Below are 19,848 nucleotides of genomic sequence, written 5' to 3' on the forward strand. Positions count from 1 at the left end.
CTTTCAAATTACTTGGATGCTTATACCCTTTTATTAATACCTACTCACTCCAGCAGTAAAAAAGGTGATTAACAAAGGATTCTACATAGCAAGTGCTTGCATGTGCATATGCATCAAAGGTGCCTGGAATTCATATTGAGTGCTGATCCATTGAGGGAGAAGTCTCACTGGTACCTAGCTAATTTTATGAGCATGTATGCATTTAATAGTATTCAAAGGTGAAGTTAATCTGCTGCTTGAAATGAACTGCAATTGTAAGAAATGGCGGAAGGTTTTTGTGTGTGGTTTCTTTTTTTTTTACCAATAGTTGCTCAATGCCTTATGTCAATTGTCTTTCTTTCTTTTTTTTTTTTTAGGATTATCAAACCTTAAAAGTACTCTGAGAACACATTCATCATTTTGTCAGGCTTGACCAATGAATTCTATAAAAACCCAAGGATATTTTGAAAGGCCCCTGTCTGAATTTCAGTCAAGGAATGCGTCTTAATAGAAAACATGTGGTACATCGTTACCTGCGACTAACATTTTGGTCTTTCATTATGTGGTGAAAATCTGCTGGTGGAGAAAGGGAAGACTTCTTCTGTTAAGAACATATTCACGGGAGGAAAAGAGCTGGCGTCCCCTCATAATATGAAGCCCTTTGAGAAAAGCTGGTTGTTTCTACTGCTGCCTCTTCTGCTAAGAGTTGTCTGCTCCTCCTTTATTAGTGTCAACCTTGGGCTGAAGGTGATGAAGGGACAGTCTGTCTTCCTGTCAGAAGATGACCTCAAGTTTTCCATCCCCAGGGAGAAGGATGTCTGCAAAGTAGAAGTTGTGATTAATGAGCCAATAACTCAGCGGGTTGGGAAACTAACTCCAGAGGTATTTGGGCTCTGTTGTGCTGCTCTTAGTGTCCACATGTGTGCAGGCGTGGGGGCAACTAGGAAGAGCTGCTTTATTGAATATATATATATTTTTTTTTTGGGTGTTGACTAAAAAGCATGAAACTGAATGGTCCTGAGATTCAGCCTTTTGCTGAAAGTAGCCAGCTGACAGAGAATGGCACCCCTGAAATCCAAAAGCTGAGCTCAGTAACACGAGTATGTAAAAGTGAGCTCCGTCAGGGTCTCCTTTCACAGGCAGACAATGGGTATTTCAAAACTTTCAGTTAGGAGGTCTCCCCCGGTGTCTCAGCTGCTTGTTTTTGTACCATGAGGGTAACCAGTGCCCCTCGGGTAATGCATAGACCGCTAGAGCATTTTGCATTTTAGTCACGCAGCCGCTACTCAGGGAGCAATTAAGAAAAAAAATCATCACATACAATAAGCACATTGTGTACACTGTTATTTGCTCTGCTCTGCAACAGCTAAATTGCTAGCAGATGGCAAGTACATTGGAAAAAAAAATGTTTTCTGTTAAAATTTCAAGCTTGTAGGAATAATGAAATGTATTCCACATATCACCGTTCTCATACTCATTTGCCTTACAAATCTTCCCACCTGAGTCACAGCAGGAAGGAGTTGGAAGTAATTGACATGAAGATGTAACGGTAGAGATAGAGGATGAATAGTTGTAATGAACCATAACCAAACAGTTTTTGTCTCTTTTAGAAAAGTTTTGTTAATTGCACTATGCAGCACGCAATTCTATGTGTTTGTATATTGTTTTGAACAATGTCTTGGAGGTTTCTCGTGGTCTCTGTGAAGGCGGATGCAGGAGCACAGTCTCCCGTAGATTTTTCAAAGCTTCTGGCTTGGTCATCATCATCGTTATTTTTGTAGACCACTGAGGAGTACTTCCGCTGAACCAGCACTTGGAAGGAGCAGAGGCACGCCAGGGAAAACAAGAGGTGATGAGCAGAGCCGTGTGCGATCTTCCCTGGAGACCAGCCCCAAGATGTGGAGTGCCTCTGCTGAGACTTCCCCAGGGCTTGCTCTCCGTCGGCACAGGGGCTCTGACTGTAGTCCCCCCTCTCTACTTCCCCAGTCGAGTTTGGCCCATGAGGAGAAAAAGAGAGACTTACATGTCTCATCGCTGGCAAACCTCTTCTGTAGGCAAGCTGGCTGGCTGAAGGCGTGACTTTGCTTTCAATTTCTGCCTCAACCTCTACATGCAACAGGACCCAGGTATTTAGAAAAAGCCAAGGTCAGGGGCAGTTTTCCAAAGACCCCAGGAGATGTGTATTCACCATAACTTATCTTCCAAAATACGTAGGGTCCTTGCCTTTCCCCAGTCCCAACCACACCACCATTAAGTGCCTGTCCTTTCATGGCCCCCATGTGAGCCCAGGCAGCCGAGCTGGAGGGGTGAGCTCTGCTGGGCAGGTGTCCCTGGGATACGAGGCTGGAGAGGGGCCGTGGATGCTCGTGGTGCCCGGGATGACACCTCCCCTGGAGGGCTCCTGGCCTGGGTGCCATCCTGCTTGGAAAGGTTCTTTCTCCTCCCCTCCACAGCCGTGGGGAGGTTGGGATTGCCAGAGACACACCACCACGCAGGGTCCCCTCAGGAGACTGCCAGCGAGACAGGCAGTCTGGTTATCTCAAGTCATATTTTCTTGCTGGGAAAGAACAAGAACAGCATTTGTAAGTTGAGGGCTTCTGTTTTACATGACAAAATCCTGAGCCAGACACTGAAAAGTGCTACCTGAGCTTTCACAGTTCCTGAAAAGAGGGGCCAGAGCCCAGCCCTGCCGGTGCCACTCCTGCTCTTTCTACCAGGAAAATCTGCAGTGAGAAAATGTCTCTGGTCTGATCTGTTTTACTGCCATTAAAGTGAGTAATGTCCTAGGAATGTATGACAATTTAATTATAAATTGTAATTGAAAAGCAGTTGAAGTGGAAAAAAACAAAGCTCGACAGTAATTAGGAAAAGATTTAGATCTCCTTTGTCTTACCCAGCAAATTTATAGACAATTAGAGTTGCCTGTTCATATAAAAGGAAAACATATTAGGAAACATAAAACAGATGTTTCTTTTTGCAAAGCAGATTGTGCTTTATACATGTATGAAATGACTGTCAGTTAGTGGTAACAGACCTTTGCGGAAAGGTCCTTCATTTTCCATCCCCTTGTTATCAATTAAGAGATGGAACTAATGATGTCTTAGAAAGAACAAAATGAATTATTTGATATGATAAACCATCTCCTCTGCTGTAGGCAGTCCCTTCTGATATGAACAGGGATGTGTCATCTGAGCAGTATCTGATAGTCAGGTGCAACCCAATCTGCGTGTCACCAAAAACCCCACTGATTTTGAAGTCTCTACACTGCTTTACATCAGTGAAAAACTGGTGTACTACATTAAACTACCTGAAGCTATAATATGAGTGGCTTTTGTATCAAATGAAGGGTTTTTTTCTTTAACATAACACACCACCTAACTACTTCTCTGATTTTTTTTTCTTTTTTGCACTTAGGGCTCTCTAATTAATTACCTATCACTTTCCTTTATGTTAGCTTGTACTGAGAAAGAAAAGACATTAAGTAAGAAAAAGACATATTTGTTGTTTTTTAAATTCTGAAAAATAATGAAACACATATTTCTGTGACCTTTGAAAACAATACACAACAGAACAGCCACAACATAGTCAAAACTTTCATCACGTGAGAAGCAGTTTTGTTTTTCACAAACTGCTCTTGTCCTTCCTTTTTAAGCAGTCCCGATGAATAAAATCAATCATACTTTCCATAACAGGATATATTATGGAATATTCCAAGATTATTTTATCCAATAGGAACAGAATGGTAAATCCATGTAGATGTATTTGATAATCAACTAACTGCTTACTTAAAAAAAAAAGAAAGATTTTGTACAATGTGCTTCTTGATGAAAGTTAAAAGCAGGCAATACATTTAAAAATCACTAGGAATATAGAACAACTGCCACACAGCTTGAGTGTCTGAGAATGACTTGAGTGGAAATGGACACTGCCAATAATAATGAAAGCTGATAAACTCTAATTGTTTTTCCATTATATAAAGATGAAAGTTCTAATTCTGTGTAATGGCTAGAAGGAAACAAAGGTCACTAGTTCTTCTATCCTTTAGTGTAAATCCACAAAGCGGTCATGATGCTCTTCAGCATTAACAACTAATTTAGGAATTAAAGCCCCACTTTATTTTTATATTGAAAGTCAGAACATCCAAAGACTTTCTCTATACACTGCATTTCCTGTCACCATTTCAGAACCTCACTAAAAGCCCCCTTCCATTTCACCATCCTCCAAAGTTGTTGGGGAGATGCAGGTAATTCAGGCAAGCCACTTAATTTTTATGATTCTTTTGGTATATTTTATTCCAGAAATGACTGGTAGTGAGAAATAACCTCTTCTTTCTACAAAAATATATCGTTTGTCAGTCAGTCTCATATATACATTAATCCTTAGTTATGGCCTTGTCAGGTCTATTAATGAATGCTGAACAGGTTTTATTTTAGTCCATAGAAAAACTAATCGTGTGAATGCTGCCCATAAAAACTAAATCAAACCCACACTTAGTTTCACAGTAAGACACTCAGGAAACGCAATGATTAGCTTTTGCCTTCTTGCTGACAGGAATATGCCCTGACTTTCTGTAGATGTGAAACATGAGTTTCCTCCATCTACATATTGGCTGTATAGGGGTTCCCTGTTATCAGAAGGATAGCACAGACGTGGTCTTATCAATGGTAGGAGCTTTCAACTCTTAAACTCTGTAAAGAAATATAGCTACATGGGAATTGTAGTTTTCCAGACTTGCAAATTGGCATATGTAGGGACAGGAAAATCATATGCCCCAGAAGCCAAATCCCTGCACCAAAGAAGGGGTATGTCAGAACTCTCCAAAGCAATCTTTTTTCCATTTGGGTCAGGCATTTTTCCTCATTGCCTTACTTTCACAAGAGAACAAACCATTAAACAAAACAATCAGCCAGAAACAAGTGTCTGGCTTAGAAGGTTAAACTGTGGCCAGCCAGCTTTGCAAATCTGACCTGCATCAGGTATGTCATAAGAATTCGTTTCTTTTGAATTAGCTGGTGGACATGATATAGAAATCTTGCTTTTACTTTTATGTTGCAGGATTACACTGACATTGGGGCTGGGTGTTGGTATGGCACAGAGGTGACATCTGATCTGGTAAAAGGGTACTGGTACAAAGTCAGTGTTCAAAGAACACGTAACAAACCTGAGCTAGCAAAGTTTCCAGCAGAGAGGTTTCACAGGATCATACTTTTGTAGTCCAATGGTAGTGGCCATAAAGCTGGATTTACTATATAATCAAGCTACTGCCATGAGCAATTTTAAAAGCGAATAAATCTAACATTATACTGCAGGAACCGCTGGCTTGTCAGATCCACTGCAGTTGTCCCACTGAATGCAATGGCATCCATAAGTCCGCAGGTTGCGGCGGTAGAGAAGTGCGTGCTCAAACTGTTTGTGGTGCGGGAGGAGGGACTTGGCAGCCGAAAACAATCACATTTATATGCCTGTTCCCTTTCAAATTGTAGAGTGCCAGCAGCCTGACATTAAAGTGGCTGCTGTGGCTCTCACTGGGAGACCACAGAATGGATGAATACCTATTCATAGAAATAAACTACAGATTAAAAATTTCCCAAGTCTGATGCATTCCTGACAGCTGGAGAGAAGTGGAACAGAAGCCTGAAGTTAACATCCTTGAGAGCGTTGTACTAGCCTTTTCTTTCTCCTTCCTAGGTTTTTGACTGTTGCTTCCTTCCGAATGAAGTCAAATATACCCACAACGGCTGTCCCATTTTAGATGAAGACGTGGTCATGCTTAGGCTGTACAGGTAAGCAGCAGCAGGACATGGCACTTCATTGTTACCAGGAGCACAGCTGCCCTCCGGAAGAGCAAGCAGTCCATTTTTCATGGTAAAAGCATGTTCTCCTGTACATGTTGTAACTACTTAGATCCAGTGGCAGCATCATTAGTCAACAAGTGACTATCTGTGTACAGAAACATTTGTCACAATGTATTTCAGATACGCTCAATAGTACTAGTAAATATTATCTATTGCTTGTTTGTTACAGATTTTTCTTTTTATTACTCAATATGATGCTTTCAGAGCACAGTATTTTCTGTGCTGTCCTGCTGTCCTGTTCCCTTGCACACACTCAGCGAGTAATCCCTTCCTTTGCACAAACACCCTTCCTACAAGTATGAGGAGGTGGGCAGCAGTGTCTGGCACCTCGTGGTCTCTGGCGATCTGGGGTTTGAGGGCACATGAGAGAAAGGGGTTTGAGTAATTCAGTTTAGAAGGTGAGGCCAACACTAACCTCACAGAGCGACAGAAGATGGGATGAAGCATGATTAATTTCCTTCTATCACCTGCAGGTTTACAGAAACTGAAACGTTTGTAGAAAAGTTCACCCTCCGTGTGCAGTTACTTGAGCCAGACTGTAACATCATCAAAATGCGCTCCCATGCCCTGGAGGTCCCTGAGCACTATGGGCTGTCCAGGGCGATTGACAAGAATGTCCTCACTTTTGACTATGACAGGAAGATAAATCTGGATTGCACCATTTCTATTGCCTCTTCGGAAACCCACCTGCCTGCTTATGGCCAGCTTATCACCGGGGAAGTGCAGCGAGAGCAGCTTCGTGGAGATCAGCCACAGAGCTTCTTCCCTGGCCCTAGTATGATGTGCTTCAGTTATTTGTATGCACTGGTTCAAAGATACCCAGCAGATTAAGTCTGCAGCAGTGGGTTGTTTCAGATGTGCTGGGTAAGAGTGGGTCATGTGAAGTTTAATGAACTGCCTGAGTTATCATGGAAACTGAAAGAGACGTGAAGTTTGTGTGGGGCACAACGCAGATCACAGGTCTGGGTCAGTAATCCCCCAGTTTGAGCCTGTTTTTGGCTCCTAAACATGCAGGCCAATGTGATGGCTTTGGGAGTGCCAAGACTTGGTAGAAACAGCACAGGGAGTTGCTGGCGGCAGCACCTACCCAAGAGACCACAGGATGCTGGAGTTGGAAGATGTCAGCTGAAAACAAAATCCTGTAGGAAAAGTTAAGTCAGGAAAGGAGTCCTAATTCTCGTCACACTGGCTTTTTATCACAGTTAGTTTAGCTGTATAGACAGGCTTCCCATGTCGGTTTCTGCTCCGGTAACTGACTTGTGATCACTTCTTTTGGGTTGCAGAGCACAGCCTGGGCCAGCAGTGCAGAAACGGGAGCTGTGTGCTGAGGCTGGGAGTCATTCCCAACACAAAAATGAGCTGTGAAGAATTTCTGAGGATGGGGATTCGGTATCAGCACCTTGACCCTCCCTCGCCTGACACCGACTACATTCCTCTGAGGTTGGATCTCACAGACAGCAGAAGCAAAACTCTGCACAAGGTAGAATTTTACACAACTGTACAATGTCTGATTGTCTTCCTGATTTTCAAAAAAAACTTAAATTGATCCTTGTCACATTTGAAGAGAGGTAGTGATCCTGAAAGTTTGTTCAGTTGTTAGAGCATTGCTGGCTGGGCAAATGAAGCACACGGTCTGCATGCCTCTATGCTTAGACCATTATGGCTATAGAGAAGCACCTCTGGTTGCTTACTGGCAGACGTAAGTAGTTTAGACTGAGAGCAAAATAAATTCTGTCATGATTCCACATTTTTTATAGAGCATGAGTTGCACTGACTTCAATGTATATAGTAATTAATAAGAGCTGTGTGAACATATTCAGTTAATAATGGCTTGTGCATGTTTCTGTCAGGTGAAGTTATTCATTAAACTCGCATCAAATTAAGAAAGTTGTTTCAGCCCAAAATTAAGAACACAAATAAGACTAGTGAACCTGGAAGACCTTTTCATGAGGTCTGAATATTTACTTTAGTCATTTTCCATTAAAATGTTTCCATTTTGCTTTTCAAAATAACCATTGCTTTAACATGTACCCCAATTAGATGCACGAAGCTAATGGAAATTGGATTTATTTTGTTTGCTTCACTTTGTCCTTTCAGTTGTCTCATTTCTTCCTGTTGTAGACTGAGTACGCGTGGCTCCCTGTTCAGATTAAAGGCGCTATTCCAAACCAAATACCCAAAGCTGCCCCGGTGGCTAAGTTCACCCTGGAAGTAGATCAGTTCATTTTAACTCCCATTACAACCACAACTGTTGATGCTGAAGACGATGAAACTCCGAAGTCCCTGCTTGTATTCAACATTACCAAGCCGCCTCCACGGGGCTTCATCACTCATCTGTCTGACCACACAAAACCTGTTGGCTCCTTCACGTGGAAGGATCTCAGTGATATGCTCATTGCTTATCAGCCTCCAAATAACAGCTACACAGAGAGGAGGAATTATGAGGTAACAGTGTTATCTATGACCATTTGCTGGGTTTCATCTCCTTAAGATTCAGTAAGCTATATATAAATGCATTCATTTTTAATGGATATTTTTCAGGGGGAAAAAAAGTTTCTGTAACTATATGCAATGCAGGGGCAGAGGTAAAAACTTTTGCCACTTTCTCCTATGACTCATCAGCTTAATTGTCTAGCATAAATCAGATATTTGTTGCTCACTACGTAAGAATTTCTTCGCACTGAAAGATTTTTTTTCCCCCTCTGACTGAGAATATCTAAACAGGATCTTTTGGTTCTTTTATTTTTTTTTAAATTATTTTTATTTTTATGAGGGGAACAGAGGAATAACACTACTCGTAGACCCACACAAGAGCCTTTGGAGGGATCAGTAGTGCCTTTTCCACATAGCTTTTACCCCCCTGTGACAGTACTGATCCCGGTGACCTGTGGACAGGTGACATACCTAAAGCCATGAATGACAGAGCAGCTAAATGTCAGGATTGCCATCAGATCTTGCAGCCTGCCTACTGAGGCAATGGTGGTGTAGGAATAACAAAAAGGGACTCCCAACAGTTCCTTCTGGGAGAAGTAGAAGCACGTCACTAACACAGAGAACGTGATGCAGATGATGAGAGCAGGCTGGTATCTGCAGGCTCTGGAGTAAGTGAGCAAATAAACAGTGTCAATCTATAAGGCCAAGGCTGCAGGAATATGGGAATATGTTTCATGAGAGCAAATAGAACACCACTTCTATCTTTTCCCTCTTGGTTGTTTGCAACGTTTCTCCCTTCAGATCTGCCACAGACTGCTGGTGGCGAATGTCTCCTATTTTAGGTACAGTGTTACTTTATTTTTTCAGTAACCAGTACTGCTAGGTATTTTATGTAATTCAGTAGTCTGCCAGCACGCTGAGAAATAAGCAATAGCCTTAAAAAAGAAAATACAAGAGGAAGAGAAGTGAGGTAAAGCAGTATATAATATGCTGATAGTTATAAAATAACGATAACTGATATTAAATATCTGATAAGATAGTTAGCAATAACCCAAACAAAACAAAATGGTAGGTAGTAAAGTAATGAAACCGAAGAGACAGAAAATCAGAGCAAGGTAAGCTGAGAAAAGGGTGGACTGGGAAGCAGAGGAACATGACACAGACAAGGCTTGTCTTTTCTTAACCTTGGCTGTCACAGGAACCTCCTTTCTTTTTGTTTCCTGAGTATGAGAATCAGTCACCCTACCAAACCGCCTGCTCCTTAAATGCCTCTTCTCTGGTTTGTTTTCAGCACTGTTTGATCATAGGTTCAAGAATCTGACAGTTCAAGAGTTTCACAATTCAAGAGTTTCACAATTCAAGAGTTTGAAATTTTCTTTCTTTTTTTTTTCTGTGCAAATCTATATCTTTTCTTGGGCACAAGCTAGAACATAGGAAGTTCCGTTCAAATACACGGAAAAACTTCTTTACAGTGAGGGTGACAGAGCACTGGAACAGGCTGCCCAGGGAGGTCGTGGAGTCCCCTTCTCTGGAGATTTTCAAGACCCGCCTGGATGCAGCCCTGAGGGATGTGCTTTAGGCAACCCTGCTCTAGCAGGGGAGTTGGACTAGATGATCTCTAGAGGTCCCTTCCAACTCTGAAGATTCCGTGATTCCGTGATTCTGTGATTCTTTCATAATTATTTTTGTCCTACATAGGTTATAAGAGAGGGAAGTGCCCCTTCCCCCTCTTATTATTACTATAAAAAAAGCCCTAAGTTAATTGCTGAGTTAATTGTACCCCAAGCAACAGTGAAAATGCTTATCTTTCCTTAATTTCCACACATCACAAACTAACTTTCCCAGCATTGACTGTGACAAGCATAGAAGGCAGATGCTTAATTTAGTGCAGAACCTCAAAGGCTCTTTTTAGAAGCTAAATCATGTTTTCATTTGTCAACATATTAGATCTCTCAGGTAAGAAAATGCTATATGTGTTTTGAGGTACAGCTGGTTTTCAGGCTCTTTTTTTTTCAGTAAACACTTTGTCTGTTTTCACAACAGGTGGAGTTTGAGGTTCATGACTTCTACTTTGAAAGGAGTTTACCGATTACTGTGCATCTTTCTATCAGAACAACAGATACAAATGCTCCTCGAGTTTCATGGAACACGGGTGAGACCTCTTTTCCTCAGTTTTTTTTTGCCAAAGAATTTATAATGCTTTGACACAGACATTTGACAAAGCTCTAAAATTCAGATTTACACCCAGCGTTTAGTGATCATTAAACCGAGGGATGGTAAATCTATTTTTTCCCTTTATCCATTTTGGGGGGGAACATGTTACAACAACTTGAAAAAATCTTAAGTTTTAACTGTAATGAAAAATAAAGAAAAAAAGGAGTTACAGGAAAATCGGGATTTCTGTGTATAGCATTTTCTTCAAGAATGAATGGCACATAAAAGAACATAAATAGTAAAGGCAAATACGTAATGGAATGAGTGTTAGGGTAGTGTGAGGAAAAGACCGAGGCTTGTTGGTGTTGTTTAAAGTGGAAGTCTGCAGAAATGAACAACTAGAAAACGGGAGCATTACACACCACTAGCCATTGGAAGTCTGGAAACCTTACAGGGTTACGGCTAGTTCAGAAAGATTTGTAATGCCTGCACTGAAGAGGGGACAGGTTCCCCCCTCTAGAGTGCAACATACTTTGATATTTAATCATCAAAACGCAAAGGTATAAGGTCAAACAACTCTTGAAGGTAAAGCCAGAGAAAGAGCAGTTTCCTCACAGGAGAAAAGGGAAGGAACTGAGAAGCAGAGGCCTCATGTCTCCCAGAGAATCATAGAACAATTAGAGTTGGAAAGGACCTGAAAGACTGTCTAGTTCCACCCCCCTGCCATGGGCAGGGACACCTCCCACTAGACCAGGCTGCTCAAAGCCCTGTCAAGCCTGGCCTTGAACACTTCCAGGGATGGGGCATCCACATAAGAAGTCCCACCTGAATTGACTGTCTGAGTAAATAGAAGAAATACCATCCTCTGTCATGAAGATCAGTATATATTTTTAAATGCAGACTCACTAAGGAAGCTGAGTCACTTCAGACACTGGGTTAATGTCTGAGCTGTGATTAATGGGGTGAAATCCTCTTGGTGGCCGGTCACCAGTGGTGTCCCTCAGGGCTCAGTTTTGGGGCCAGTTTTGTTTAATATCTTTATCAATGATCTGGATGAGGGGATTGAGTGCACCCTCAGTAAGTTTGCAGACGACACCAAACTAGGTGGGAGTGTTGATCTCCTTGAGGGTAGGAAGGCTCTACAGAGGGACCTGGACAGGCTGGATCAATGGGCCAAGGCCAACTGTATGAGGTTTAATAAGGCCAAGTGCCGGGTCCTGCATTTTGGTCACAACAACCCGAAGCAACGTGACAGGCTTGGGGAAGAGTGGCTGGAAAGGTGCCCAGCAGAAAAGGACCTGGGGGTGCTGGTGGACGGCCAGCTTAACATGAGCCAGCAGTGTGCCCAGGTGGCCAAGAAGGCCAGCAGCATTCTGGCTTGTCTCAGGAATAGCGTGGCCAGCAGGAGCAGGGAAGTGACTGTGCCTCTGTACTTGGCACTGGTGAGGCCTCACCTCGAGTGCTGTGTTCAGTTCTGGGCCCCTCTGTACAAGAGGGACATTGAAGTGCTGGAGCGTGTCCAGAGGAGAGCTACCAGGCTGGGGAGGGGTCTGGAGACCAGGTCATATGGGGAGAGGCTGAGGGAGCTGGGCATGTTTAGTTTGGAGAAGAGGAGGCTGAGGGGAGACCTCATTGCCCTCTACAACTACCTGAAAGGAGGTTGGAGAGAGGTGGGTGTTGGCCTCTTCTCCCAGGTGACTAATGACAGGACCAGAGGAAATGGTCTGAAGTTGTGGCAGGGGAGGTTTAGATTAGATATTAGGAAGAATTACTTTACTGAAAGAGTGGTCAGGCACTGGAACAGCCTGCCCAGGGAGGTGGTTGAGTCATCATCCCTAGAGGTATTTAAGAAACATGTAGATGTGGCATTTCAGGGCATGCTCTACTGGCAGAGATTGTAGGGGGGGGGTGTTGTGTATGTATGGTTGGACTCAGTGATCTCAAAGGTCCTTTCCAACCTTGAAGATTCTATGAGTCTGTGATTGTGAGATTGCAAGTTCACCACTCTAGATTGTACAAACTTCCAGAAATGTGCTTGTCTAGTCTATCAGATCACTGGGAACCAGAATACATTATTTCTCTGAAAAAAATTCCTTAAAGACAGTTGAGTAAGGCAAGTATGTCATCATAAAAGCTGATATCAAGCATTTAAGCTGGCCTTGAAAGCTCTGTCACAGGTAGGTATGTAGATGGAATTAAACGTGCCTTTTTTTCCTCACTGCAAAAACCTTTAGAAGGGTTAGATGCTGACAGCCTTTAATGTCGCAGATGCTTTGGTGAAATAATGCTCTGTTCTTTGCAGGCCTCAACCTCCTGGAAGGGCAATCCCGACCAATCACATGGCAACACTTCCAAATTGTAGACAACGATGACATCCAAAATGTTCGCTTGGTCACAGTAGACGGTTTACAGCATGGGCGGCTCACAGTAAGAGGTAAATCATTTCAACCTGAGGGCCTGGAAACATATTCTCCAGTGATAACTAGTTATGATAACGTGACAGTCATTATAGACAGACAGTAAGACGCTGATAGAGTCTGTCATATGTCACTCCTTGCTGAGGGCTGACAGCATAAGAGAGATTTACGAGAGAAGCATAGAATCACAGAATCGTTTTGGTTGGAAGAGACCTTTAAGGTCATCAGGTCCAACAATTAACCTAGCACTGCCAAATTACCAGTAAACTGTGTCCCTCAGCACTACATCTACATGTCTTTTATATACCTCCAGGGATGGTGACTCAGCAGCTTCCCCGGGCACCGTGTTCCAATGCTTGATAACTCCTTTGGTGAAGAAATTTTTCCTAATATCCAATCTAATCTATCCAACCTAATGCCCCTGGTGCAACTTGAGGCCATGTCCTTTTGTCCTATCGCCTGTTACTTGGGAGAAGAACAGACCCTCCACCTCTCTACAACCTCCCTTTCAGGTAGTTGTAGGGAGGGATAAGGTCTCCCCTCAGCCTCCTTTTGTCCAGGCTGAACAACCCCAGCTCCCTCAGCTGCTCCTCATAAGACTTGTGCTCTGGACCCTTCACCAGCTTCGTTGCCCTTCTCTGAACAGTCTCCTGTATCTCAATGTCTTTCTTGTAGCGAGGGGCTCAAAACTGAATGAAAGCGCAGAACGAAATACCTGGATGCACAGTGAGAGATTTAAAAAATCACAGGCTCATAAAGAAAGTCGATTGCACAGCTTAGACACTTTTAGAAATAGTGTATTTATGCTGTCCAGATCCTTAAATGGGAGGTACTCGACATTTTGCCTGCACACCACTTGGTCTGTGTTGCTCAAAGGAAAAAAGACAACCCGGGGCATGAGAATGCATCTCCTGGAAGTTTCCCCACCGCAGCGATGGAAACTGGCACAGAGGCGAGCTCTGCTCCCTCTGCTGACCGGCTTCCCCTGCTACAACCGGTGACTAAAGCAAGAGTATTGAAAAATTCAGTATCTAAACTTTTACCTTCTTAACGTACATTTACATCCCAAAGCTGAAATTTTAAAGATATCGGATATGCTTTCATTGAGCAGGCACGACCTAGGCAAAATGCAGTCACTATATTTTCACTTCTTAAATTTTTGTTTGATGATGTTAAGGAATGCTGAGTGATTTTGATTTGTTGGCAAATACAGGCAATGTTTGGATATTTACTGGCAGCTTTAAGGTTTATTTCAAAAAGTGGCAATTAAGTTAGACTTCTGATTCATTAGCCTTCTGTGCTGTAAATGTTACTAATTTTGCTTTGCAATCTCATGAGTCAGCACAGGTGCTGCTCTCTTTGGGAAGATTATTAGGTGAAAAAGACCCTCTGCTGTTGGCAGGGTGGAAAGATGCTGTCACTATCAATGCTGGATTTTTTGACAGTTAAATATATTTATGTAAAATGCATAGCCTGGAGACAAAAAGCAAGTATTTAAAGAAAAGGGGAAGGTGGTATTTGAAACTTTGTGGAAAGAGAAACTATTCAGAAGTATGTTTCATCTCAGGAAACCGCTGCCAAGGAGTTCAGTGCCTGCACGATCATCCTCCTGTAATGCTAGGAACAGAAACTCATCGGTGTGAGTGGTGTTAAGACGGGCTCAGACCCAGAGATGGTGTTACGGGGTGGCTCCCTGTGCAGCCAGGCAGGGAGCAGGCTGCCGGCCATAGGTAGAGCAGCAGCGCGCCTGTGCCTGCAGAGCCCAGGCCCCCATCTCCTGGTGGCAGTCCCATCCCCGCACGCAGCCCACTGGGGTTTCTCAGCTTCCCATGGGTGGTTATTTTTTCTCCAGTGACCATGCCTCATTCTCTTTTACGTGTCTGCATAGGCACACGCAAAGGAAACCATAACCACAATTTTTTGGCAATTGCCTTTTTTGTCTAGCAAGCACCAACTGATGTTCAAACTTTAAAGGAAAGCTTGGGTTTAGCCCTCCAGCTGCACCATAACCCTAGTGCTGCTGGCAAACGGTCCAAGCCACTGCCCACTGAACCAGTGGAGGGTTTCCCGTTAACTGCAGGGAACGATGAATCAACCCGATGTTTTGAATGTTCTTTTGTCAGGCTTGGTAATGCCAGTCCTAGAGCTAAAGGAAAGCCTTGAAAGAAAGAAGTATGTATGGTGGTGTTCCCTGCCTTCTGTCACCTTTAGCAGGTTGGTGTTTGGTGGTGAGGCAGTTATTTCTCCATCCTAAATTTTGCCTATGTTTCTCTTCGAGTAAGGAGCAAAGGGAGTGGGAGTACACCTCTAGCTGTGGGTGTCTCTGCTGATGTTCCACAGCATGGAGGGGAAAATATTTTCCTTGGAAGCCCTGGGGAGATCATCTCTTCCAGTACCAGCCTGCAGTTCTCGAAACCTTCAACCTGCCTGAATATTTGTGTGTGCATAACATGGCTAGTGAAGCAAAGGTGTGAAATGGTCTGATTACAGACAGTAACCTCCATATGCAGGAAAAATATGACCCACAAATGTTACTGCAACAAAACGCTGAGCTGTAATAATAAAGCGTATTCACTTTGATGCTTAAAATACATTAAAATGTTCTGATAAGAAAGCAGAGTTTGAAATTAAAGTGGAAAGAGTCGCAATTAAAAATCTTTAATATCTCCAATTATCTTTAGCGCAGTGGACATTTGGAGGATTTTCTCTGCTACCACAGCTGCAAATTCTGCATTCTTATTTACTATTCCAATTTCTACAAACTTGTTCCCAGTAGATGAAGTTATGTTTGATTTTTCTAGTTAGAAATGCATTCTCATTCTCTCTCCCTTAATAACATTCATATTGGTGGAAGGATTCTCTTCTGGGCTGAACAGCACGTTTTTGATGCACTTTCTTCCACTGTTTTGACAGGAGGGAAGGGATTCATGTTCGCAGTCTCTGACATTCAGGCTGGAGTTGTTCGCTACCATCATGATGACAGTGATTCTACTAAGGACTTTGTGGTATTTAGGATTTTTGATGGCCACCACAGTATTCGCCATAAGTTTCCAATCAATATCCTCCCTAAAGATGACAGCCCTCCATTTCTTATCAGCAATGTGGTCATTGAAGTTCATGAGGGACAGACGATCCTGATTGAGGGCTCCATGCTTCATGCTTCTGACATGGATTCCAGTGATGACTACATACTATTCAATATTACCAAGCCACCACAGGCTGGAGAAATCATGAAGAAACCAGGACCAAACCTGATAGGTAATGAAATACATCCACAATAGCCCTCTGTTCTTTGTCCTCCCTTTTTTAACCACATTAGAAGTTACAATTAGACAATTTATTTTGGCTCAGGACAAATCACGGCAAATTTGGACTTCTTTCATGATAGTATAATTAATTAATGTTGGGCTCTGCATCAGGATAACTATACTTGTGAACACAATTTATCCCACTTTATTTATTTAAAATTCTGAGTCTGTTTCCCTACTGTACTTTTCTCCTCCAGAAAAGTTGGGCTAGTCAGGAGTTATTTTATCTGCAAGGATCTCTAAAGAGTTCAAACTAGTAGATGACAATAATGATGCTAAAAGAGAAAAAAAGTTCTCTCTTCATTTTACTGAATTCAGAAATCCCCATGCTAGACTGCAGAGGCTGCTAGTCCAGCAAATTCTCTTTTGTCCTCTGAACAGGGCTTTAGGCCCATTTGCCGTGTTGCTTCATTTTTTGGAATGACCTTTAAGTGACATTGAGAAGTCGTCAGTGATCTTCAGGAAACATGGAAGACAGTGAGATAAAGTTTCAAAGGGCTTGCCCTAGTTAGGGTGAGGAACAGGACATTATTGTTCACCACTTACTTGCACCGCTAATGGATAGTTTTTATGAATTACTAAAATTGTGCACTGTTAAATAGAAGATATTTTCTTCAATTCAACAGGATATACTGTCAGCAGTTTTCTTCAGAGGGATCTATTTAATGGAATAATTTATTACCATCATTTGGGAGGAGAAGTATTTGAAGATTCCCTTGAGTTTGTGCTGTGTGATAGCCATGACCCCCCCAATCTCTCAGAGCCACAGGTATGAAACTGAAGCAGCTTTGTCAGAGTCCTGTGGTTTTCCTTCGAATGGATGATGATTTTACAACTTCTGACAGACTTTCAAATCAAATTGGGATAGATCTTTTCTGCTTGCCATTACCACGGTCATCACCACAAATAATGTTCTTCAGAGCTAGCTCTTGTTCTTGCTTTCCATGTGGTAATTCTCTCTGCCTGGCTGCAGAGAGGCAAGTCCACTGCGAATACTATTTCCTGCACTGTAAAATTAAATGTTGAAAGCAGATTAGATTTGGAGACGGTACAAACAAACTAAACAGCCCTACTAAAGTCAGCTGAGAAGAGACCTTTTATTTCACCCAGGAGTCCAACATACTGAATTTAATGCTGCTTTAAATTTAAAGGGAAACCACTAAGATTCACAGGCGTTGCATTTAACTGTTTTATATCTCCATTACTCTTGTATTCATGATATGTCATGACAGCCACATCCTATACCTCATATTTCAGTGATCCGGGTACTTCTGTGTGTGCGTGTTTCTCTTGTTGAGAGGAATGGCTGCTGATTTTACTGTCTTCCTAATTTCAGGTGATGATGGTGCACATTATCCCTGTGGATGATCAGCTACCCAGGGAAGCCCCAGGAGTGACCCGTCATCTGGTTGTTAAGGAGACTGAGATTGCTCACCTAACTAAGAAACATCTCCACTTCATCGATGTGGAAGAGGAAGACAGGGAACTCACGTACACCATAACCACTTCCCCATTTTTCTCTTGCATGCACGGGTAGGTGTGACCTGTCGTACCGTCCACGTGGGACGGGGCAATGACCCGTGTACAAGGAGCAGCCTTGGCGGCAGCAGCATGCTCGTGTCTCAGATTCATCATCTGTTGCTCAAAGTGCAGGTGACACTAGATGGGTGCAGCTCTCCCATTTATGATAAGGGTGAGCTAGAGCTGAAAGCAGCAGAATGATACACAGAGTGATAAAAAAATAATGCATAGTTCAGCAAGAAGTAAGAAGGAGGAAAGCACCTGTACTCTTTTCTTTCCGTTTCTTGGACTTGCATTTTACACTGGCCTGTGGGATCCCGTGCAGCCTTGAGCACAAGTCACAGCGCCTCTCCTCACTGATGGAGTTGGGCTGACCTGAGCCCGCCCCAGGCTCAGAAGATGAGGTGCTACAGCTTTTTCTAGGCTATGTATTATTACCATGGCACTGTGAAATGGCTCCTGGTCCTAGACCAGGAACCTGTGGAGCAGAATGCAGGCAGAACAGGTTTTGGGGGCAATAGGAGTATGGGATGAAGGGGTGTAGTAGCAGTTTACATGTCAATGATGCTGTTTCACCGTTCGGTGAATTCATGGCAGCATCAGCAACAGTTTGCTAAATATAAAAGTTTAAAATCCAGCCATTGTATGGTTTAAGATGAAGATCAACACTTTCAATTCTAACCTCAAGCAACCGAGGATCAGTATGCAGCAGGGGGAGAAGGATGTTTAGGCTGTTCCCTTATTCAGTCAAATAGCCACATGGTTATCCAGTTTGCCGGTTACTGCTGTGGGAAAGCTGGCTTCTTGATGGAGACTGGTTCATTTCAGAAGTTTAGAAGATGCACAAAACCCAGAAATAATTCTTTTTCTACGTAAAGATGTGTAAGTATGCAGGTGTGTAAGTAATAAGAATGTGATGGACTAGACTTGCAGGTGGCGTAAATGGTATCTGGGGTGTGCAGAGACACAATTGTAGGAAACCCAGAGCTGTCTTACAAGGTACGTAATGATTTTTCATGGCCAACCTGAAAAACATTTATTGTGATCAAATTTTTAGATGAACAGCAAGGACAGAAGAAAGAAAAATGTTTTTTTTTTCAACGCAGTTGGGAGCGGGAAGTTAATTTGAAATGTATGACTGAGCTATTTGACTGTTGTTTTTCCTGTTCTTCAGTATTGCTAACCAGGATGTGACATAACATATTTTTGTACAGCCATTCAGATGCTGGGAAGTTATTTATGGTGGACACCATCCCCAAGCTGGTCAAGGATCCCGCTGCTCTGGCACTGCGGTCATTTACTCAGGTTTGTTGTTACCTGATATCGTAACCAGTTCTGCACAATTTTTAAAAGTTACAAGTGAACAGCTTCCTTTTGACAGGAAAAGAGGTGAAAAATGAGGAGCAGTTCTACCATGAGCTCTGCTTAAGAAGCTCAAAACCTTGCTAATTCAATTCTAGCTTTTGAAGCAAATTTGCATCATGCTTCTGTTCTGTAATGTGTAAACACAGCTCTCCTTCTGAAACCAGCAGGGGCTGCAGTTGCTTAGGGTAGGCTCAATTTATCTCCAGTATGATGTTAAGAGGAAGGAAAAAGTACAAAAATGTGGAAATGAGGCCGTGACAGTTTCTTGCTTTTTTTTGGTGTCTCCACTGATTGACTTGGTACAGGCTGGAACAGGCCTTTTTCAGGATTTTGTTTTTCAGTTTTCATGCTTCTATAGTTTGATGGATATCTTACAAATATTAGTAAAGTGCCCCATTTTATATCCTGCTGTATGGTTAAGGTTTCATTGCAGTACCATAATGAGAGCTCTGAGCCTACAAATCTTTAATCATGTGCCTAATGTGGGTGTCTGGGTTCAAGATTTTGGTGATTATTTTAGTCTCTTCCACTGGCCTGCCCTCACCTGGGGGGACAGTGTATTCAGTTTATTCATTCTGCTGAGGGCAAATTCAGCTGCTATGGGAGATGTTACATCAAAAGCTATGCTTTGGTGAATCGTTTATTTTAAAGTCACTGTTAGAAAAGGCCCTGGAACCAGAATTCTTAAAGGACTCCTTCAAGAAGGTAAGGCCATTGCCTGTGTTATCACTTATAAACCAAGTCTGTATTTTTTGCTACAGGTTTGAGTATTTGAACCTGTACTCACCTGATTTGGAGCTAAAGATGCACTTAATC

General features: G+C 42.6%; 1 protein-coding gene across 8 annotated transcripts in view; it reads left to right on the plus strand.

Annotated features, from left to right (window-relative positions):
• Nucleotides 1-19,848, plus strand: part of FREM1 (FRAS1 related extracellular matrix 1) — a 78,243-nt gene that overhangs the window by 11,521 nt on the left and 46,874 nt on the right. For 7 of the 8 annotated variants that reach the window (XR_008463898.1, XR_008463899.1, XM_054186531.1 and 4 more), the window contains 11 exons: nucleotides 357-861; nucleotides 5,668-5,762; nucleotides 6,308-6,609; nucleotides 7,118-7,314; nucleotides 7,956-8,279; nucleotides 10,311-10,419; nucleotides 12,724-12,855; nucleotides 15,752-16,096; nucleotides 16,773-16,915; nucleotides 17,483-17,679; nucleotides 18,882-18,972. Coding sequence is in view for 6 of the 8 variants with exons in the window: in XM_054186531.1 (XP_054042506.1) it covers nucleotides 631-861; nucleotides 5,668-5,762; nucleotides 6,308-6,609; nucleotides 7,118-7,314; nucleotides 7,956-8,279; nucleotides 10,311-10,419; nucleotides 12,724-12,855; nucleotides 15,752-16,096; nucleotides 16,773-16,915; nucleotides 17,483-17,679; nucleotides 18,882-18,972 (2,166 nt within the window). In the remaining 2 variants the exon portion in view is untranslated. The other variant, XM_054186532.1, reaches the window with a different exon arrangement.

Source organism: Rissa tridactyla, chromosome Z (assembly GCF_028500815.1).
Source record: "Rissa tridactyla isolate bRisTri1 chromosome Z, bRisTri1.patW.cur.20221130, whole genome shotgun sequence".
Classification (NCBI taxonomy): Eukaryota; Metazoa; Chordata; class Aves; order Charadriiformes; family Laridae; genus Rissa; species Rissa tridactyla.